This window comes from Heterodontus francisci, chromosome 3 (assembly GCF_036365525.1).
Source record: "Heterodontus francisci isolate sHetFra1 chromosome 3, sHetFra1.hap1, whole genome shotgun sequence".
Lineage (NCBI taxonomy): Eukaryota > Metazoa > Chordata > Chondrichthyes > Heterodontiformes > Heterodontidae > Heterodontus > Heterodontus francisci.
In genome coordinates, this window is record NC_090373.1 from 101035241 (window position 1) to 101059172 (window position 23932).

The 23932-nt window shown below is 42.3% G+C and overlaps 1 protein-coding gene across 2 annotated transcripts in view; it reads right to left on the reverse strand.

The window, feature by feature from the left end:
• Nucleotides 1-23932, reverse strand: part of lama2 (laminin, alpha 2) — a 527518-nt gene that overhangs the window by 367223 nt on the left and 136363 nt on the right. For both annotated transcript variants that reach the window (XM_068025161.1, XM_068025160.1), the window contains exons 2-3: nt 20139-20309; nt 18300-18412 (exon numbers count right to left, since the gene is read on the reverse strand). In XM_068025161.1, the coding sequence (XP_067881262.1) occupies nt 18300-18412; nt 20139-20309 (284 nt within the window). The remainder of the gene's footprint in view (nt 1-18299; nt 18413-20138; nt 20310-23932) is intronic.

The window sequence follows — 23932 nt, forward strand, 5'->3', positions numbered from 1 at the left end:
TTGCTCCTCATCTCTGTCCTAAATGGCTTCCTCCTTATTTTGAAATTATATCCCCTGTTTCTATTCTGTGAACTTGGAAATCCTACATTTGGTCCCCACATCCAAATAATTGATATATAGTGAACAGCTGGGGCCCAAACATTGATTCCTGCAGTACCCCACTAGTCACAGTCTCCCAACAACCCGTTTAATCCTACTCTCTGCTTTCTGCCTGTTAACCAATCCTTAATCCATGCCAGTATATTACCTCCTATCCCATGTGCTTTAATTTTGCTAACCAACCTCCTGTGGGGGACTTTATCAAGGGCCTATTGAAAATCCCAGTATACCACGTCCACCGACTCCCCTTTATCAATTCTGTTAGTAACATCCTCAAGAAACTCCCAACAGGTTCATCAAACATGATTTCCCATTCATAAATCCATGTTGACTATGTCCAATCAGATCATTATTATGCAAGTGTCCATTTATCACATCCTTTAGAATAGTTTCTAGCATTTTCCCAACATCTGATGTAAAGCTAACTGGTCTGTATTTCCCTGTTTTCTCTCTCCTTTCCTTCTTAAATGGTGGGGTGACATTTGCTACCTTCCAATCTGCAGGAACCGCTCCAAAATCCATAGAATTTTGGAAGATGATCACCAATGAATCCACTATCTCCATAGCTACCTCTTTCAACACTCTGGGATGTAGAATATCAGGTCCTGGGGACTTATCAACCTTCAGCTCCATTAATTTCTCCAATACAACCTTCTTACTAATACTAATTTCCTTCAATTCCTCATTCACCCTAATCCCTTGGATCTCTAATTTTGGGAGATTTCTTGTATCTTCCTCAGTGAAGACAGACACAAAGTAACCATTTAGCCTCTCTGCCATTTCTCTAGTCTCCATTATAAATTCTCCTGACTCTGCCTATAATGGGCCCACATTTGCCTTTGCCAAACATTTCCTTTCTACGTACCTATAGAAGCTTTTACAGTCCGTTTTTATATTTTTTGCTAGCTTACATTCATATACTATTCTCCTTTTATCAGTTTCTTGTCCTCTTTTGTATTATTCTAAAATTCTCCCAATCCTCAGGTTTATTACTATTTCTGGCAACTTTCTAGACCTTTTCTTTTTAATCTTATACAATCCTTAACTTCTTTTGTTATCCACAGTTGACTGCCTTTACTTTTGGGGGTTGTGTGCCTTGAAGGAATGTATAGTTGCTGTAAACTATGTAATATTTCTTTAAAGACTATCCATTGCCTGTGTACTTTCAGACCTTTTAATGGATTTTCCCAATCCACCTCAGCCAATTTGCCCCTCATACCTTCATAATTTCCTTTGTTCAAATTTAACACCCTGGCTTCAGATTGAACTATCTCACATTCAAACATAATCTAAAATTATCATCACTTATCCCTGAAGGTTCTTTTACAGCAGATTAACTAGCCTTTTCCCATTACATAATACTAGATCTAAAATAGCCGGTTCTCTGGTAGGTTCCTCAACATACTGTTCTAGAAAACCATCCCTAACACACTCCAGAAACTTGTCCTCCACAGCATTACTGCTTATTAGGTTTACCCAGTCTATATGCAGATTTAATTCACCCATGATTACTGTATTACCCATGCAACATGCTTCTCTAATCTCCTGATTAATATCATTGCCCACACTACCAATATTGTTTGGTGACCTATAAACAACTCCTACCAATGTTTGTTGCCCCTTGCTGTTTCTTAGCTCCACCCAAACAGATTCCACATTTTGTTCTTCCGATCTGAGATCCTCCCTTACTAATGTACTGATCCCATCCCTTATTATCAGCGCAACACCACCTCCTTTTCCTTTTTGCTATCCTTCCTAAATGTCGAATATCCTTGAATATTCAGTTCCCAGTCTTGGTCACCCTGTAGCCACATTTCTGTTATGGTAATTAGATCATACCCATTTATCTCTATTTGGGCCTTTAAATCATCTACTTTGTTGCGAATGCAGTGTGCATTCAGTTAGAGTGTCCTTAATCTTGTCTTCTTGACAGTCTGCATTCTAAGCCTAGTTGATGCTCGCCTTTGTTTCGCCTGCCTTCAAATTTCACTTGCTACTTTTCGACCTCCTGTTACCAGCTTTACTTCCTTCCAATTTGAGCTACCCCTCAGATTCCCACCCCCCTGAAAAGTTAGATTAAACCTTCCCCAACAGCACTAGCAAATCTCCCTGCAAGGATATTAGTTCCGGTCCTGTTAACGTGTAGCCCATCCATCTTGTACAGGTCCCACCTGCCCCAGATCCGGTCCCAATGCCTCAGAAGTCTGATGCCCTCCCTCGTACACCAATTCTCCAGCCATGTGTTCAATCAATCAATCCTCCTATTCCTATCCTCACTAGCATGTGGCACTGGGAGTAATCCTGAGATTACTGCTTTGGAGGTCCTGCTTTTTAATTTCCTTCCTAACTCCCTAAAATCTGCTTTCAGAACCTCATCCCTCTTCCTAACTATGTCATTGGTACCAATGTGGACCACCACCTCTGGCTGTTCACCCTCCCCCAAAAGGATGTCCTGCTCTGTGACATCCTTGACCCTCGTACCACGGAGGCTACTCCATTCTGGAGTCACATTTATTACAACATGGGATCGGGAGCCAGAAATTCACCTGACATCAAGGTTCTGACCCCAGAACATAAATTTATCCCCTGCACTTTGCAGAGGTTCAGAGCACCAGCAAATTTTCAAACACCTTCTTCCCCACCCCACCAATATCATGGGTACTAAGGAGTTTGTATGGCATTTCCCATGGCCTTTTCTCATGCTTTTGCGAGATGCCAGCTGAGGACCAACATCACGGAAGATGGCTGGTACCTCATGCTTGTCAGAAGCCCTTGGTAACTGGCCACTGCTGAATGCATCCTTGGAGGGTGATGGGCAGCCTGGCCTCAACTGTTGTAGTGCACAGAGAGGAATGGATGGAGGCTTGCCATGTGCTGTCCTGAGTGATGGTACTAACATGCACTTGAGACTCCTGTATGACTATACCCTCATCACTCTTTTCATCACCAGTTGTTCTGTACTCGGGAATCAGTTATTGCAAGATAGCGACTTGGAGGTGCCCTTAGTCAGACTGCATTGTGAAGGATTAGTTGCACAAGTGTCATTTTAAGAGGATGAAGAGTGTTGTGGTGGGAAAGGAAGGAAAGGGAGAGATGTATGGTGTGTTGCCTCAACTGCCCTGCGATGGGTATTGAATTTCTTATGACACTGGTCTGTAGTCCTGGGGCTGACCGAGTTGCAGCCAGTGCCAGAGCCACCTCCCTCCAGGAAACAGTGATGGACTTGGGGGCACCCACACTCTGGAGTTCAATGTCCCCCAGATATGTTTGGAACTATGAATGAGTGGCATTATGCATTCTTCTACTCTCGCAGGTGCCATGTCCAACTGCCCTCTGGGCACAGATGCCACTGGAATATTCAAAATTCTGTTCAAATGTAGTAATAATATTGGTAAGACATGCAGGGAATTAATTTGAGAGAGAATTGAAAGAGCAAAACAATGCTTCTGCCGTATCTTCTTGGCTCACACTGTTCTGCAGAGCACCACAGACTGTAAAGTGCATTTAAAAGGCAGCACAGTTTTTTGCCAGTTCAGTTGCTTGCACCAGATTCCCATTATGGCCAGTGGCACATATTATGATTTTTTTTTAAAACAAAGGTACAACAGAGGTGCAACTCACATCATGAAAATTCTGGATCCGTGTGTTCCGATGCTATTATTAGCATGTCGTAGATTTGAACTTAAAATGGGCATTACAACAGTATTTCTTTCAACAAAGGACAATATATCATGCTAGCACAGGACGGGTAATGTTTGAACTTTGCATTCCTGGCAGTGAGACCACATATCAGAAATTCCAATGCGCATTAAATAATGCTCAGAAAATTATATGCAGTGTATGCCTGAATTTCTCCTATGTGCACGCAGTGGGCAAGATGCCCAGTGCATATTTGGAAAACGATCTGAATTTAAATGATCTTCTATGAGGTACAACAATCCAAGCACCATAACTGTAGTCCTGAGGGAGAATGGATCTTTGTCGCCTATTTAAGGTATTATCAATTAATGTTTCATATTGATTATTTTAAAAATACAGCTCCATATCCTGGAAAAATTGGGTTTTGGTAACAATTATCCTAAATGAGGTATTTGCTTCTATGTTAATTAATTCTAAGAAAAAGTAGGTTTCTAGTATTTAATAGTCTTCTAACCCTCTCCTCATGCCAAGAAACAAATTAATATTTTGGGGCTTTTGTGCACGTTCATCATAATGGAACTTTCCCCTACAGTAATTCCATGATGGTAAATAAGCTATTTCCATTTACTGCTTGGTGGTAATTGTGATTTCTTACCATCATTGATTCACAGACAAAGGGCATGTATTATATGACTTCTTGAGCCAGAATTTTGTTTATCCAAATGTTGCAAATGTAACATTTACACAGTTGCTCATTTAAGCAAGTGGCATGTGTGCAACACACTGATGCACCAAAATGCCCAACTTTCAAGTAGTACTAATATGTTAGCATCTGTGATTTCCCATATGGCAACTTTCCAGTCTTTGGTTTATCAATGAGGGAGAAACCCCTAGGAAGAGAAAACTCTTGCCAGCTGGAAGAAAGGAAGTTCAAAGTGCAAACCAACTTTATCAAGCTTCTAATGACCAATAACAGAAAAACCCTGCCTGAGGACTGGCAGCAAATCACTTGCCAGATTTGTTTCAGGCATGGTTTCCGAGTGGAAATTGCTTTTAAACACAAAAAAGGGAAATTTTCCAACTTCCAAGAACACAATTCAGGGTTTCTGACACATAATAGGCATAATTTCCAAGCAAATTATTATGCACATACCTTGCTGCCTTTAAAAACGATTAAAATTATTAAACCAAGTTTCATACATTACCATGACATCAATGATTTTCATCTGATTACATTGTACCACAATTGTTTAGTTTTAATTCTTAAAACATTGTTTTAGTGGCACCTGGCACTGAAAGAAGTTTAAGTTAAAAGTACTCTTCTAAAGTTGCAAAAAGCATAAAAGATTCTGAGGTGTAAAGAGCAAATGACAGTAAAAGTTGGCATATGCTGTCAATACAAAAGTGATTTATTCTTAAGTTGACAAGCAATTTTCTTAACCTTCCCCTCTATTATATCTTGTCAGCTGGAAAAATCTGTCAGTTGCCCATCAATTTCCAAATGCTTACTGTATATATTTTCAGCTTCTGTCTTAAAACCAAGTGAGGTGTGATGAGTGCATTCAGTTTTATACACTATGCTTTATTTTCCATTATGTCTTTAGAATCATACTTGAAAATGAAATCTGAAATTCTATCACTCAGCAGCTGGTTGTGTTTCATTAGCAGATGGTTAATGTATAAAAGTAAGCACAATAATAATTTTTTAAAATCATCCAAGTTTGTTCAGTAAACGTACCCAGCACTGGAACTGGGTCTGAGGCCTCTACCGTACCGGCAGTGGCCACCACTCCCGGTGATGCTGCTGATACTGCTGAGCTGACGCTCATGGAGGCAGGTTCCCCACCTTTAAAAGGACGGGGATCCCATCTCGTGAATCTTTAATTGAAAAACACCAGAGGATCGCTCCGGGAGGCTGCAAAACTGCAGAGGCAGGGATCCCCCTGGCTTTTCAGCCTGGTGCATAGAGCCCTACCTCCCACACAAAATCCAGCTCAATGTGTGCAATTAATTAAGCAACCTGCATTCACTGTCCAGGACATGCGAAAGGAATGGCTACTTAGACAAATCAAGGGCTGCTGGCCCCCATAATCTAGAATGGGTCAGTGCCTTCAAAATAGATAAATAAAAGGAATAAAAATATGAGCATGTTTATGATCATAGTTTAGATAATCTAACTTTTATTTACACTGCTAAAATTATTGGCCCGATATTTCCTCAAAGCTGTTCCCACTACACCAAAATATTGCCAGAAGTGCGTTGGAAACCCAATTTACCTCTGGTGTTCCCCAAGGATCTATCCTTGGACCCCTCCTATTTTTCATCTACATGTTGCCCCTCAGTGACATCATCCGAAAGTACAGAGTTCATTTTCACACATACGCTGACAACACACAGATCTACCTCACCGCCACCTCTCTTGACTCCTCCATTGTTACTAATTTCTCAGACTGCTTACCTGACATCCAGTACTGGATGAGCAGAAATTTCTTCCAATCAAATACTGGGAAAACTGACACAATCGTTTTTAGTCCCCACTCCAAACTTCATTTCCTAGCCACTGACTCTATCCTTCTTCTTGGCAACAGCATGAAATTAAGCCAGTCTGTTCACAACCTTGGTGTCACTTGTGACCCCGAGATGAGCTTCCAACCTCATATGCATGGCATCACTAAAATTGCCTATTAGCACGCTCACATAATACAAACTTATGAACTATAAAATGAACTTATGAAATAAACCCAAAATGGGCATTTTTCCTGTAAAAGAAATTGGAGTTGAGAGCTCAGGTGACCTTTTCTTTTCTTTTCTGCCAATACACACAGAGGAACCCTGAGCTAATCTTGATGTCTGGACAAATCTTTGAGAAATCTTAAAAATGCAAATGACCCTTTTTGTGGTAATAGCTGCATTTCTCTAACTGATTGGGTTAACAATACTTTTGCAGACTCCAAGCTTGAACTCCAGAGAATGGTTGCACAAAGCCCTACTTTATCAAGATGCTATGTGATTGAGTGACACCTGAACTCCATTGTCTGACAATGGCCTAACCATCAGAAACTATTTATCAATTTAATGGGAGAGAAACTCTTGTCACATGACAGAAACTAGGGGCGGAATTTTATTCTCTCCCCTGCGACGAGTTTGGACGTGGGGAGAGCATAAAATCGGGTGGGATGGTGGCATCGGAGCGGGGGGAGGGGAACCACACTACCATCCCGCCTCCGCTGAAATTTAGTCGGGGCGGGAAGGACTGTGAATAGTCTGCCTACCCCACCACCAATTGAGGCCCTTAACTGGGTAATTAATCCCCAATTAAGGGCCTCTTCCTGTTATAGCGGGCAGCCCTGTTGGCGCACGGGAAGAACGGCACGAAATACCCTGTGCACTGTTTCCCGGCTCCGGGGGATCCCTCGTTTCAAGGCACTCAGGAAGGGTGGAGCCCATTAAGGGCCACCTCCTGCCCTTGCTGCTGAACCCTACTCCCGCGACCCCCACCCTGCAAGACCCTTCCTGCCCTGACCTACCTGAGGCCTGGCTCCAGCGACACTCCTCAGCCTCCAGTAGGTGCAGCTACAGCAGTCACTGCCTCAGTGGTGGCACTGCAGTTGCCGGATCTCATTGGCTGGCAACTCTGCAAGGCTGGGACTTCCGGCGACAGGTTCCTAAATCCTGTGGGAGGCCCGCCGCTGTCCACTTAAGTGCCTGATTGGCACTAAATTCAGTGGGCCTTCCAGAAAAGTGGTGACGCAGGGATCTCGGCATCGGCTACCCCCAACATCGAGACCCCTGCCGCAAGCATAAAACTCCTCACTAATTTTCTGATAAGGTGTTTTTAAAATGGTATATTCTGGGCAGAAAAAGGGAGAGAGAGGAACATCTGTGCCATCGAAGAGAAAAGACCCTGTCTAACAACACCACCTTTTAAGCTACATGCAGGTAGAGACTGGAGTTGGCCTTGAACACCCCACCTGAGCAATCATACCAGGGTTTCGGCGCGGAAATTTGAGTGGAATATAACAAGAGAAATCTGCAACAGTGCATCTGTCGTCCTAAACCTCCCAAGTTATTTCTTCAGTGGACAATGAAAATATTATAGGCCTTCACCGTTTCAAGTCTTCACCTCTTGTGTAACTCACCTCTTGACTCCCCAAAGCCAGTCTACCATCTACAAGGCACAAGTCAGGAGTGTGATGGAATACTCTCCACTTGCCTGGATGGGTGCAGCTCCAACAACACTCAAGAAGCTCGACACCATCCAGGACAAAGCAGCCCGCTTGATTGGCACCCCATCCACAAATATTCACTCCCTCCACCACCAACGCAGTGGTAGCAGTGTGTGTACCATCTATAAGATGCACTGCAGCGACACACCAAGGCTCCTTAGACAGCATCTTCCAAATGCCACCACCTCTATCACCTAGCAGGACAAGGGCAGCAGATGCATGGGAACACCACCACCTGCAAGTTCCCCTCCAAGCCACACACCATCCTGACTTGGAACTATATTGCCGTTCTTTCACTGTCGCTGGATCAAAATCCTGGAACTCCCTTCCTTACAGCACTGTGGGTGTACCTACCCCACATGGACTGCAGCGGTTCAAGAAGGCAGCTCACCACCACCTTCTCAAGGGCAATTAGGATGGGCAATAAATGCTGGCCTAGCCAGCGATGCCCACATCCCTTGAACGAATAAAAAAAAACCAGGAGAAAAGCAAGTGCAACAGGGAACTCCTAAAAATTTATGAGACCTAAACATGTTACTTCATAATCTCTATCTCTTCATGAGTGTGAGAGTGGGTGTAGTTGTGTATATTTCAGGTGTTGAATAATAAACATTTATCTTTTTAAAACTTACGAGAAAACCTGCATGAGTCTGTTCTTTACAATTAAAGTACAGAGGGATTAAAACACTTTAAAAAATAACACGCTGTCTTCAGTCAGTCGAGGGGTTGGAAAGGGGGAGCCATCCCAATCTTCTCTCACCCGTCTGCAACACTATTTCCACCTCCGTAACATTGCTGACTTCACCCGTCTCAGCTCATCTACTGCTGAAACCCTTATGCATGCCTTCATTATCTATAGACTTGACTATTCCAACGGACTCCTGGCTGGTCTCCAAAATCCTGCTCTCCATAAACTTGAGGTCATCCAAAGCTTTGCTGCCCATGTCTCAATTCACAACAAGTCCCGTTCACCTATCACCCCTGTGCTTGCTGACCTACATTGGCTCCCGATCAAGAAACATCTTGATTTTAAAATTCTCATCCTTATTTTTAAATCCTTCCATGGCCTCACTCCTCCCCTATCTCTGTAATCTCCTCCAAGATATCTGCACTCCTGTAATTCTGGCCTCTTAAGCATCCCCAATTTTAGTCACTCCACCACTGGTGGCCGTGCCTTCAGTTGCCTCGGCTCTAAGATCTAGAAAACCCTCCCTCAGCCTCTCCACCTCTCTTCCATGCTTTCCTCCTTTAAGACACTCATAAGACCTACTTCTTTGTCCAAGATTTTGGTCATCTGACGTAATATCTCCTTATGAGGCTTGGGGTCATATTTTGTTTTCGAATGCTCCTGTAAAGCGCCTTGGGACGTTTTATTACATTAAAGGTGCAATTAGAAATATAAGCCGTTGTTCTGATGAAAGGTCACTGACCTGAAACTTTAACTCTGCTTCTCTCTCCACAGATGCTGCCAGATTCCAGAATTTTTTGTTTTCATTTCAGATTTCCAGCATCTGCAGTATTTTGCTTTTATTTTATATCAGTAGTTGTTGTTGTTTTACCAACCAAGTTACGGCGAGATAGTGATCGCAGTCCTGATGAAATTCCTGGCCATTATCTTTGCAGCAGCTTAGCAGCAAAGCAGTTGCTGTCAGCTTTTCAGTCTTTTTTAAATTGACACTTCAATTTTTTTAAGCATATTAACTTTTATTCTCAGCAGGCACCTAAATAATAGTCAAGTCAATTATACACCAGCACTCACTGCAAAGGCTCAGATTTGAAGAATGGCCCCTTGGGCAAAGTGTCAGGAGCTGCAGTAATCATGGACCTGTACCTAAGAATGAATCACTGCCTTCAGAAGAGGAGCAGCAAAGAAAAAAAAGCAGTAGGAAATTTGGAAGGGAAATTATAAAAAAAATAAATTTTGACCTGTGTTTAATTCATGTTTGTGTCCATATTAAATGAAAACCATCTAGAATAGCTACGCAGCACGCAACACATCAATTTTTCAAATATGTCTCAAGCGTTCTTGGGGATAAATACAATTTATAGCCTATAACTTTGCACCATTAGTAATAAACGGTCTTATTCTAAAGTACGGGAGTTTCCATGTTTGCAGAAATAATAAATGAGTGTTTTTTTCAAACACATCAGCTGAAGAATAATAATTTGAGTTGTCATCTGAGTACCATCAGACATATCCCTGTTCAAGGACTCCTGAAATCACTGCTGCCAGGCTTGCCAGGTGGCTTCCTTCTCATGTTCTTCTATTCTATTTTTCTATTTATCCCTTACAAGTTCCAATCCAGGAACTTTTCATCTCTTCCCACAAGCTCAATTAAAATCACAAGCAATTCCTTGTTGTCAATTCATGTATTCATCACTTCCATTCTTGCTGCTCTTCTGTTGTTTCATCTAACTTCTGAATTCTCATCTAAGCTGTATTTATATCTCATTTTCTCTTTTCCGAACCACATTTTCCAACACAGTACTTTTGGTCACAGTTATGCTGCCACTTACACATCTAGTTGAAGTGCTTTCAAGTGCAAATCAACACAAAAATTGCATTATAACTCAGGAGTCAGCTCCCAATCTGACTTCCAAACACCATAAATCCTAGTAATTTAGGCTACTGAGTTGGATGATCAGCCATGATCATAATGAATGGCGGAAGAGGCTTAAAGGGCCGAATGGCCTACTCCTGCTCCTATTTTCTATGTTTCTATGTAAAAGAATGGATGTTGTTGCTCACTTTCTCCAAATATTAAAATTAGCTGCCTGGGAGTGCAGTTCTGTAACATTTCAGAAATCTTTGAAAAACACTTCTTCTTTTTCAATAATGAAAGTTCTTAAATTTAAGAAAAGGCCAGCCCATGAAGGATGATCAATATGCGAAACAGAAGTGTTTTCTCCCCCAGAGACTAAATAATAAACTATTTATCAGCTTATCTCGGTATCAGAAAACATCTTGCCAACCTCTGATTGGCTGACAGCTCTCAGAAGGTGGAACTTCCACCGCTGTCCGGTTAAGTGGCTAATTAGCACTTGATCCAGCAGGCCTTCCCCAGAGGAGGCGACGCGGGCTTTCACCGGCGCTTTTGCCGGTAGTTGAGACCCTTGTCGCCTGGATAAAATCCTAGCCAGAGACACCTAAAAGGCAGTCTAGCTGTTGCTGCAGGGAAACGGCTAGGGCAAACAGAACCTGAAAAGGAAGTAAAAATAGAAAATGCTGGAAATACTCAGCAGATCTGACAGCATCCTTGGAGAGTGAAACAGAGTTAATGGGCCAAATTTTTTAAAGTGAGACTGGAGGCATGGGCCCACTGTGTCCCTTGTGCCCCTTAATGGACCTATTAAGGCCACTGTGCATACAGTGACTGGAGTTTTCCAGTTGGCAGTCGGGCCCCCCCGTTGAGGCCAAATTCCAGTCGATGAATGGAGGCAGCCTTCCAGCAGCACACTGGGGTGCCATCTATCATTTTTAAACACCTCCCAACCACCACCTCCCACCTCTGCGATGGCAATGAGTGCAATATGGCCACATCTACAGCCAAGGGCTGCCCAGTTGAGGGTGTATCCCACCACGATGACAGCCTGGCAGCATGGCCTTTTTTTCAAGTTTTGTTACAAGTGTTCAGAGGGCACTTCCATTTTGACAAGCCCTTTCTCTCCTACCTGCGTCAACAGCTCCCAACTCTGATGGTGGGGCTGCTGATCTGTCACTGTTGGAGGGCCTTCTATTGGTCCTCCAGCCTCAGGAGCACACCCGCTGTCTTTAATTGGACTGTGAGCATGTACCCTAGCCACTAATTGGACTGCTCGTCAAAAATTGTGCTGGGCACCAGGTGCAGATGCGACATGGATGCTGATGAAAGGTCAGTGAACTGAAATGCTGGGCAGGATTTTCCTGCGGGCTTCAAGACCCCAATGTCAGGACCAAATGGGGGACCTGAGCCCACACTTTCCAGGAGCCAGACCAGGTGAACTATTTTCCCAGAGGCAGCCTCCTAATTGGCTGCCTTCACACTCGCTGTCATATTGAGGACGGCAGGGGAGCTTCCAACACTGCTGGCCCAATCAGAGGATCGGCAACTCTCGAGTCTTGGCAATCTTACTGGGAGGGCCCTACTGAGGCAGGTGGGACAATATGAGGGTGCCTCAAAATAGAGGCAGCCACTCGGAGGCATAACTTTAAAGTAAAACTTCAGAGGGACCAAGCACACAGGCCCCTTGGAGTGGAGGAGAAACCCCATCGGTGGCGGTGTTTGGGCCATGGCTGCAGCCTTTGCTCCTTGCGGCCCCCTCTTTGGGTGATGGAGCCTCCAGCCTGCCGCAAGGAGGCCACCTCCATTGAGTTGTTGGCCTCTGCACACAGCAGGGGGCCGCCCCGCCGCCGGCAAAATGTCTGTGGGCCCTCTAAATCACCCCAATTGGGGTCTTAATTATTTAAATTGCTGCCAGTTTCCATGGCCCATCCCGACGAGGCTCCCCACTATTTTCCCGGCCTCCGGCCTCCAAGCCCACCATCCAAATGCTAGGAAGATTCTGCCTGTTAACTTTGTTTCTCTCTCCACAGATGCTGCCAGACCTGCTGAGTGTTTCCATCATTTTCTGCTTTTATTCCAGATTTCCAGCACCCACAGTATTTTGCCACTGAAAAGATAGACTTCAAGGGGCTGGATTTTACCACAGGATTCGGGACCCCAACTTCCAGACCATATGGAGATCATGAGCCTGCACTTTCCTGAAGAGCTCCCGACAGCGCAATCTTCCTGGCGATGTCCTCCTGATTGGCCACCTTCAAATTTGGCATCCAAATATGGACGGTGAGTGGGCTCCCGATGCGACTGGGGGCCGGCGGCTCTGGAGCCTCGGCAGCCACACTGGTGGGCATTGCTGAGACAGGTCGGGAACTGTGAGGGCACCTCAACATGGAAGCAGTCGTGAAGATTAAAAGTGATGATGGCTGAAACCGGTCAGCCTCTCGGAGCAGAGGGGAATCCCCTCTGGAGAAATCGTCTGGCCTCATCTGCAGCTTTTCCTGCCTTCTGGCCTGCCGCATGGATGCCGCCTCCATTGATCTGGTGGCTTCTGTCCCCGGGGTGGAGGCACTCGGGTGGAGGCAAAATGCCACGAAGCCACAAATTTACCTCTAATTGGGGCCATAATCATCTTAATTGGCTGCCCATTTCTGTGGTGCAGGGAGCCAATCTGGTTCCCTGCCCACCCTTGGGAAACTTCCCTGGCGGCAGGAATGCATCGGGGTGCCGTCCCAACACTGCTTCCCACTTTTCTCACAGGCTCCCACTTCCAACCATGTCTCCACAAGGCCAGGAAATTCCAGCCCGATGAGTCAGGACACCGAGAAATTAGTCTGTCAAGCAAGGCAATCCATTGAAGTGGGGTGGTTTAGTGTTCATTACTTTTAATATTGATGAAGATACGTTGTATCGATTGAATCAAGCAAGTTAACAATTCAAACTAAGTCTAAACTCAAGGGTGTCAGTTCAATCCGTGAGGGCAGATCAGAAACAATACATGCAAAAAAGGCAGACATCTGATTCATGATACATGGTAATTCTACTGAAACAGATTTGGTACTTAGGGAAAAACCTAAATCATAACAGAGTCTAAGCATGCATGTGTATGCATGAGCTCTTTAATGGCTTACTTCAATGTAGCTTGTAAGCAGGTTCAGTTGACAGTATAAATTTAATTCACTGACTCCCATTAGACTCCAAAGCTAACTGTCTAAGGCTAATAGCTGCAGAATAGCCTATATATTCTTAACCCTCTTTTTCAAGCAGAAATTATCTGGTAGGAGCCACTACTACTGTATTTTTCACTCTGAATGAGTATTTCTCTTTCTGCTTTACATCTTCCTCAGTGAACTCAATGCATGAGGCAAACCAAGAGGTTGCATTGTAGGGGAGCAGGTTTAACTTGAAAAGTAGTCTTTCTTTTTTTGTGCAATTTGTCAAGTCCCTATATTTTGTTGTTGACTTATATTTAGTTTCTAGAAATGTTTTCCACACCATCAGCCCAAGGGCATTCTGAAAATCTTTTAGCTAGGAGAAGTTTGATTTTCTCTCATAGAAGATACCAAAGAAAACATAACCAGAAAATTTCTTACAGCAAATTGGTACTGCTGTTAAGGAATAAAAACAGACATGGTGGAAATATACATCAAGGGAGGTGACACCCCGTTCAAGGCCTTTGGAGAGGAAAGGGAGGTTGGTGATGGTGCATTATTTTGCAAGGTCTGAGGGGTCAAGGAGTGTTTTCTTTTTAAGGAGAGGGCGATGATGGCAGATCTGAAGGGTAAAGGGACTATACGTGAGGAGAGAGAACCATTAACAATATCAACTAACATGGGAGCCAGGAAGGGAACTACTGTCATAAAGAGGCAACTAATGAGATTACTCACCTTTTAAAAGATTTCAAAATTCTAGAAGGTGATGATAGGCAGTTCAATGTTTGGGAGTGTGGAAAAGCCACAGGCCTACTGCTTCTTCTAAAGGGAAGGTGACATTTGCATTGATGGTGTGTGGCACTGCTTTTCTGGAGCACTAGGCACAATATCCATGGTAAATGCTTAGTGAACGAGTCAGGGGCGGGAAGGATGTTCTGTTTCATAGAGAGAAGTTGCTGAGCAGGTCATGCCAAAAACATCATTCTCAGTTGAATTGCTGCAAAAAATTAATGACCTTACCAGGACTGCCAAGATAGCCCCCCACTTCACAGTTCTCTTACTGTGAATACAGGTCTGCAAGATCACACTTTTGCCCGAGATCTGCCAATCCTTACCTCCCTACTGCACAAGTCTGTCTCCAAATCACAACAAAACACTTCATACTTCTGTTCAAACTCACACACTCAATACTGGCGATGCCTCAAAACTGGCACAAACAACATTCTCCTTTTATTTCATCTGGACTTGAATTAGGTTAATTGGTTAATATTACACACTACATTCACTTTCTTTCATCCAACGACTTCTCCCTCCAGCAGCTTCTTCCAGTCAATGCTAAGATGCCTCATACATCTTCATGACTATTTCACAGGGCACATATCGCCCACACCCCAGTCTTCTTCCAGGACAAGCTGGCACACAACAGAAGGCTGACTGCAGGAATTTGGGGAAAGTGCAGCCACATTGCAAACTCACTCTCCAAAAGATGACTACCGCTCTTGGTAGAAGGTGGGCAGGATGCAATGGAGATGGTGAGGCTGGAAGCCACATGCAGCAAAGTGTTTTACCATTTTCCTTTCCACTTAACACTCTAACCCACACACTTTGGAAACTTGGTGCTGCACTGCATTGATGCTCATCTCCTACTGTTTATCCTTGGCAGAAGGTCTTAACCTTTGTTCTTCTTCTTATGACTTGGGCCCTCCAGCTGTGCAGATGGAGAGGGGTCCACCGTCCTGAGGATGCCCCATCATTTGCTCATACCTGCCCAAGCACCTGCACAGAGACCAGTACCCCAGTGGTATAGATAACAACTTAGAGGGGTCTGCACAAGGTGGTTCCCACAGCAGCATGTGAGTAGGTACAGGTGCAAGTCATAGTCATCGAGTGATACAGCACTGAAACAGGCCCTTCATCCCACTGAGACTGTGCCGACCAACAACCACCCATTTATACTAATCCTACATTAATCCCATATTCCCTACCACATCCCCACCATTCTCCTATCACCTACCTACACGAGGGGCAATTTACATTGGCCAATTTACCTATCAACCTGCAAGTCTTTGGCTGTGGGAGGAAACCGGAGCACCCAGTGGAAACCCACGCGGTCACAGGGAGAACATGCAAACTCCGCACAGGCAATACCCAGAACCAAACCCAGGTCTCTGGAGTTGTGAGGCTGCGGTGCTAACCACTGCGCCACTGTGCCGCCCCAATTCATGGGAATTAAATCATGAATGCAGGTTACATAACCTTGGTTTGTATTCTCTTGAGTTCAGAAGGTTGATGGCTGATCTAATTGAGGTCTTTAAAATGATAAAGGGACTCAATGGAGTAGATACAGTGACGCTATTGGCTCTGATTGAGGGAGCCAGAACAAGGGAGCATAATCTCGAAATTAGATCCAGGCTATTTAGGAGTGAAATCGTCTAACACTTTTCTTTCAGTGTAATGGAAATCTGGAACTTGCTCCCCCAAAATATCGGTGCTGGATCAATTGAAATTTTCAAGACTGAGATTGATAGAGTTTTGTTTGGTAAAGATATCGGAATATGGAGCAAAGACAGGTAAATATAGTTGACCTACTTATCAACCATGATCTAATTGAATGGCAGTACACGCTTGAAGGACTGAATGGCCTACTCCAGTTCCTATGTTCCTTAAAGCAATGCTTCAAATTGAATTGATAGCAACTGTATTGTTTTGATTGAGCATGCCAAATTGTGAAATATTCCATTGAGTATAGAATATTTTAGATGGCAGGGAATGAACTGAATAAAAGACTTTGAAATAATTAATTTATTTGCAATATGAATAAAGGCAAACAAATTTTTACAATGCTTCAGTGAAGTAGTTTGCTTTATCTACTTTCTTATAAACTCTAAGCTGACTGTACTTCTGTAATGTTGCGAGTGTAAAGATCTACTAAAATGTCAGTGGGCAAGTGGCCTAGACAAACTGGAAACAGTTATGTTTTAACTACTAGGTGACGAGCTCTACATGCAAGTATGCCTGCACCGCACTCTCTCCTGCAGGAAAAGTCTATTAGAAGCTGGATAAGAGAAATAAGATTCTGACTGGCTGGACCAATACTGCAACTCCCAGTCTTAGAACTTATGGCCGAAGAACTGACTTGCCTGCAAACTGTTGGGCATAACCTGGAAACAAGATACTTACCAGCATCTCATTTGCACTTGCTTCAGCTGTTTTAATGCCACAATGCACTTTCCAACCTGGGGTTTAACTCAGTGATGAGCACAAACCACAACTGAATAAAAACAACAATTGAGCCAATTTTTGGGGAAAAGAATGAATTCACCTAATTTACATAAGTCAGCCATTTCTCTGTATTATGCAGTCCTTGCGCAATGATCACTAAATCACTTAATTATGAATAAACAACTTGTATTTATATAGTGCCTTTAGCGTAACAAAATGTTCCAAGATGTTTATTAAGGGCAATGCCAATTAAAACATCTTTGACACTGAGCACAGAAGGACACATCAGGAAAAATGACCAAAAAAATGGTCAAAGAGGTAGGTTTTAAGTAGCGTTCTAAAGGAGGAGGTAGAGAGGTGGAGAGATTTAGGGAGGCAATTCCAGGGCTTAGGCAAAGGCAGGTGAATACATGGGCACCAATGACCAATTAGTTAAAATTGGGGATGTTGTCATGATCCCCGTGGAGATCAAACCAAAAGAATCCAATCCACCGACCAACCCCAATTTAGATAAGAAAACGGACAAGATTTCACTTTTATAAATATTACTTTAACACTCAAACCAAAACCATCATGAATTAAACATGAACTAACAGTTAAATTATAGTCGATATATATACAGCTTAAAGTTTATGTGTTAATTAACAAAGATAGATCTCTCAACTCTTCTGGGCAGTCCTCTCAGCAAAGATAGCACTGAACAGTCCCAAAGTTAAAGAAAACCATGAACTTCTTTAGATAGATGTTCAAATCCCATATTCCAAGACACAAACACTGATTTCCATTCAATAGCAGTTCCTCCGCAATCTGAACTTCATCGATACTGTCTCCACCAAAACGGCACATCCTGCCAGAACTTCCGTGGTTTTGCTCACAACAGTCCACTGGTGTCGCCTTAAGTAACTCTTTAAGTCACCAAAAATAGTTGTAGCAACTTGATTTTCTGAGGGTCAGCTCCCAGAAAACAGGTTCTAATTACAGTAGCTTGTCTCTTTTTTAAACACCAGCTTGCTGTTTTGTTTCCACACTGCATAGTGATCTGTAAACTGAAACCTGAGCTCCAGTCACATGTCTCTGGTCACACCTCTAATCACAGGACTGATGTTTTAACTGGTTCTAACCAGTCCTGTCTTCCCCAGAACTTTGAAGCTTTCAGTTTACTTTTCTAGTAAATGACTCCCAGAAAAAAATACAAGCTTTGAATCCTGAAGTCAGAGCAAGTAACAGTACATTCAACAAGTCAACTGCATAAAAGCTGTATTTTTGGCAAATTTTAACAAAAACAGATTTGTAATTATAGGTATGCTTATTGATTTACTTTATCGTCTCTCATACTCTTGCAATTTTCATGTCCTCTGTTATTTGCCCTGACATTTTATCTAGGTTCTCAACACAAATAAATAACTGATGATTAAGTTATTTACCTGTTGAAGATCTAGAGTGATAGTCACATAATGGTAATCCATTCCATTTTGAATGCTGGGGCTTTGCCACCATCTGTTAGTGCCATCAATTGCATTTGTTATTGGATGTCGTTCTGTAAAAGAAATTGGGGTGGCACTCAAAAGTTGTGTAAAATATGATCTTATTTTTGAAGAGACTTGGGGGTCCAGGTATATAGATAATTAAAATGTCATGAACAGGTACAGAAAATAATTAAAGCTAATAGAATGCTGCATTTATATCTAGAGTGAGTTTAAGTAATGCTACAGCTATACAAAACCCTGGTTAGACTACATCTGCAGTACTGTGAGCAGCTCTGAGCCAGAGGGAATGCAGCATAAATTTGCCAGAATAATACCTGGACTTCAAGGGTTAAATTACAAGGCAAGATTACTCAAAATAGGATTATATTTCCTGGAATTTAGAAGGTTAAGGGTGATTTGATCGAAGTTTTCAATATATTAAGGGGAACAGGGTAGATAGAGAGAAACTATTTCTGGTGGTTGGGGAGTATAGGACTAAGAGGCACATCTAAAAATTAGAGCCAGACCTTGTGGAGTGAAATTAGAAAACACTTCTGCACGCAAAAGGGTGGCAGAAGTTTGGAACTGTCTTCCGCAAACAGGAATTGATGCTGGGTCAATTGTTAATTTTAAATGCGAGATTGATAGATCTTTGTTAACTAAAGGTATTAAGGGACATGGGGCAAAGGCAGGTATATGGGATTAGGTTGCAGATCAGCTATGATCTCATTGAATGGCAGAACAGGCTCAAGGGGCTAAATGGCCTACTCCTGTTCCTATGTTCCTAACATGTAGATGAGAAAGAGGAAGAATCCTTGAGAGACTCCAGAGGTGATGGTGTGGAGTTGGTAAGAGAAGCCATTGCTGGAGATGCTCTGGCTACTATTAGATAGACAAAGTTGAAACCAACCAAGGGCAGTCCCATGGAACTGAATGGAAGACAGGTGTTAGAGGAGTGTTGCATGTTTGCAGACTGCAGAGAGATTGAGGAGGAGGAGGCCAATGTTGTATGTCCACAGTCACAGAGAATATCATTCATGACTTTTGATGGGCCATTTTGTGTCAGGTGGAATCCTGATTCCAACAGTGAGTTGTTACAATGAACTCTAGTAAATTTGCAAATTGGTATCTGTAGAATTGGATCAGAATTATCAGAGATCTGTGTACGGGTAGAAAGGGACATCATCATGTCTACAAGTTGGGTAAACTGATGACAACATTTAAATGTGCTGGTGACCACCAGAAGGAGAATGTTCAGGAACTGAATGGAAAAGAATTTGTTTGCTGATACCTTGTCAGGTAGTAGCAAGCCTCCAAAGGAAGGTGATAGTGCAGCCAGAGGCTCTTTAAAACAGAGAAGTAAGAAAAATGGAAACGCAAAAGCTTGTATTACAGTGAGGAAAATCATGTTACTAGATCCAAAAAATTATAATAAATATTAAAACATCTGATATAATGAATTGGTACATCTGTGATTCACGTGCGGATCCAGTTTTGTGAAATAGATAAATTTTAGATTTTGAACTCTAAAATAGTTATAAAATTATAGTTCAAATATCCAAACTAAGTAATTAAAGTTGATCAGTTTCACAGTACTGAATGAAGCAAAAAAAAACTTACTTCCGACTCTCAAGCCAAATCCCCATGTAAAAGTTCAAGAGCAAGCATAGTCTCCCTCCCTTCCAAATAATGATAGAGGACACCGCAAGTGCATGAAACAGGAAAAATCCCAGACAGAAATAATTTAAAAATAAACAATTCCTTGAAGTCTGTCTCCATAAAGAATAAGTCACTAACCCTTTGGATTTCTACTGCTAAAGTCACAGACTCTGCATTGTGGGTTCCTAAATGGCCGTCCAGGAACGTGTTCCACCAGTTTACAATACATTTCGGGGCCATTTTGACCACATGTGGCATTGGTACTGATTTCAGCCATGCTGGCAAGATTTAGCACAGCTGGAAACAAGCCTGAAAAGAACAAAATAAGTTGCATTAAAAGACAGAAATGTAATAACTTTTCATTTACTTCAACCGAAGAACAATTTCAATAAGCAACACATTTTTTGAAACATTACACATTTTCTTGCAATATAGCTTTGTTTCAAAAGAAAATTCTGATTACATATAATATGCAGGAAATTATTCAGCACATTCCTATAAAATCTTATACAATTAAGAAGTGCTATATTTAAAAGCTATATTTTAATATATTGTTTCCTTTTTTCTTGATGACACTTGGATTAGTTGATTGGCACAATCTGTTGTGTAATATTTCATGCTAACATCATTTTCTGAAAAATTACGAAGAATATGCAAAACCATCACCCCTTTGCTTGCTTTAGTAACTAATCCCTGCCCAATTGCATTGATATTTTAAGTATAGAAGTAAAATAGATTATTGCATTTTTTTTGCAATCAATTTGTATCATCTAACTAAAATAAATACTCCGCATTATGTGAGGACGACTGTTTCATGCTTTGAAGGGGGAAAAAAAGTGACTTTGTTGCTTGGAGAGCCAAGTCTTATCTGGCAGCACTCAATGAGAATTGAGATAGAATGTAATGTTGGTACTATGGCTGTTTGTGCTCGTGCCAGGAATAATGGCATCATCTCAAATGTAACAGATGTTGTTTCTATTGGTGTAGCAAGTCGAAAATTTTGGCCAATATGTCTTTAACAGTTTTGCAATCCATTGACAGCTGCATGCACTGTGTCTCAGACATGCAAAACATGATTACACAGAGCTTACGGCACTAACAGATATAATCCCCGTGCTCTTGGCTTTCAGTAAAGACTAAAATTGAAAAATTAGCACATTAGTAAATTTACTCAAAACTACTGACCTTTGCAAATTTGAAAATAATTTTACAACTACTTGGGAATTACAGATCAGCAAAGGCATAATGTATTTGTTACATATCAGTGGGGGAGGATGTAATTGATGGGAAGTTCTTGGAAAAGTGCACGTTAGTATTCTGTCCCCTTAGTTCAAAACAGAACTGTACATGGAAAGAAAGAATTTGCATTTACATAGCACCTTTCACATTTTTGGGATGTTCCAAGGCATTTCACAAACAATGCAGTGCTTTTGAAGTATGGCCACTGTTAGAATATAAGCAGACACAACAGCTAACTTGCACACAAGATCCCATTAACAATAAGATAGATGAAAAGTTACTCTGTTTTTGGAGGTGTTGATTGAGGGATAAATGCTAGGACACCTCCCGTTATTTTTCAAACAGTCCAAACAATGTTCCCTCTATTTTTTTTTTGTTGCACATGGCAATTCATTTAAGTGTGCGGACACTTTAAATTGTTTTGCGTGGCCATGCATTCACTGTAACGTAAAGGGCTTGGTCTGTGCGGGAACTTTCGGGATGCTCACAGCCACGCAGCTGCACAGCTTTGAGGAAACACTGGTCTTATGGGCTCTTTTACGTCCACTTTAACAGGTGGGCAGGGCCTTAGTTTAACATTTTAGCCAAAAGATAATACCAATGCAGTATTCCCACAGTAGTACACTGAAGTGTCAGCCAAGATTATGTTCTCAAACTCCTGGAGTGGGGTTCAAACCCACAGCCTTCTGGTAGAGGTGAAAGTGCTACTACTGATACTGAACCAAGCTGACATATTGAAAATAAACTCAAATCCTTAATAGTAAATTATCTATTTTTGTTGCAGCTTTTATCAAAAAAAGTTCATAAAACATTGTGCAAAATATCTTGCTGATTGTTATGCTAAAATTAAACCACACAATTTTCTTCCTAAAATATATTTATTTACTCATTACAATCTTTGAATAAATTTAAAATCGAGCAAAATGACAAAACTATTACTTTTACAAATAGTTGACCAAGGATTTTTCCCTTTCGAGTTCAGCTACATTGTCAATTTACGTAAGCTACATTTTAAGTTTTAAGTCTGGCCAGAATACACAAAACAGTTGGAAAGCAGTATGGGACCCAGATACAGTCATGTACTGACTCAATGCCGAAAAATACAAGGTACCCACAGTTCCTATAAATTGCAAAGACCATTGATGCACTCCTTGTGGTTCAGATGCCTAGTAACGGTCGTCAAGCAAGGAGAACTCCCCTGACCTTTTGAACTTTGGTGAGGTCAGAAGCAAAGGTTTGGGTGCAGCCGCATCTCACCACTTACACATCCATGTTCCACGCTGGGAGATTCAGAGCTATAATGTGGTTTTCTTCATAATTCAGTGAAAGAGCCACAAAGAATTGTTATATGCACTTTTAAAGGTGGACAAAATAAAGTTTTCCATTATCTTTATAATGCTGTAGCACAAAATGTAATGACACTAAGGCTAACACCGCCTGTTGGAACAATGTGGGGCCAGGGAATGGTGCAAGAGGGGTTTAATCTCCCACTGTGTTGTGGGGAAGCAACAACCATAAAAAGGCACTGCTTTACAAGCGGAGGAAGCGTCAACACCTGAAGCCTATGGTACGTAGCACTTACCCGATGTCACCCAGTCCAGTAAAAACAGCAAAGTCATCCTCACCAAAATCAGGTTGATAGGTAAATTAGCCATTAGCAATTGCCCCTAGTTTTGGTAGGTGGTAGGGAAAATATAGGGACAGGTGGGGATGTGGTAGGAATATGGAATTAGTGTAGGATTAGTATAAATGGGTGGTTGATGGTCGGCACAGACTCGGTGGGCCGAATGGTCTGTTTCAGTGCTGTATCTCTAAACTAAACTAAACCTTTGTGGAGGCCAAATCCCGTCTTAACACGGAGAACACTCTCCATCATGTGTGGCAATACCACTGTGCTAAGTGGCATAGGTTAAGAGAGATCTTGGTGTCCAGGTGCATAAATCCCTGAAGGTTGCTACCCAGGTTAATAGGGCTGTTAAGAAGGCATATGGTGTGTTAGCTTTTATTAGTAGGGGGATCGAGTTTCGGAGCCACGAGGTCATGCTGCAGCTGTACAAAACTCTGGTGAGACCGCACCTGGAGTATTGCGTGCAATTCTGGTCACCGTATTATAGGAAGGATGTGGAAGCTATGGAAAGGGTGCAGAGGAGATTTACTAGGATGTTGCCTGGTATGGAGGGAAGGTCTTACGAGGAAAGGCTGAGGGACTTGAGGTTGTTTTCGTTGGAGAGAAGGAGGAGGAGAGGTGACTTAATAGAGACATATAAGATAATCAGAGGGTTAGTTAGGGTGGATAGTGAGAGTTTTTTTCCTCGGATGATGATGGCAAACACGAGGGGACATAGCTTTAAGTTGAGGGGTGATAGATATAGGACAGATGTCAGAGGTAGTTTCTTTACTCAGAGAGTAGTAGGGGCGTGGAACGCCCTGCCTGCAGCAGTAGTAGACTCGCCAACTTTAAGGGCATTTAAGTGGTCATTGGATAGATGTATGGATGAAAATGGAATAGTGTAGGTCAGATGGTTTCACAGGTCGGCGCAAAATCGAGGGCCGAAGGGCCTGTACTGCGCTGTAATGTTCTAATTCTAATTCTAACAGATCTAGCAGCTCAAAATTAGGCAACCATAGGGTTCTGTGGTCCATCAGCGTTGTATATCATGACAATTTTTAACCTCATGGCCCGACATATCCAC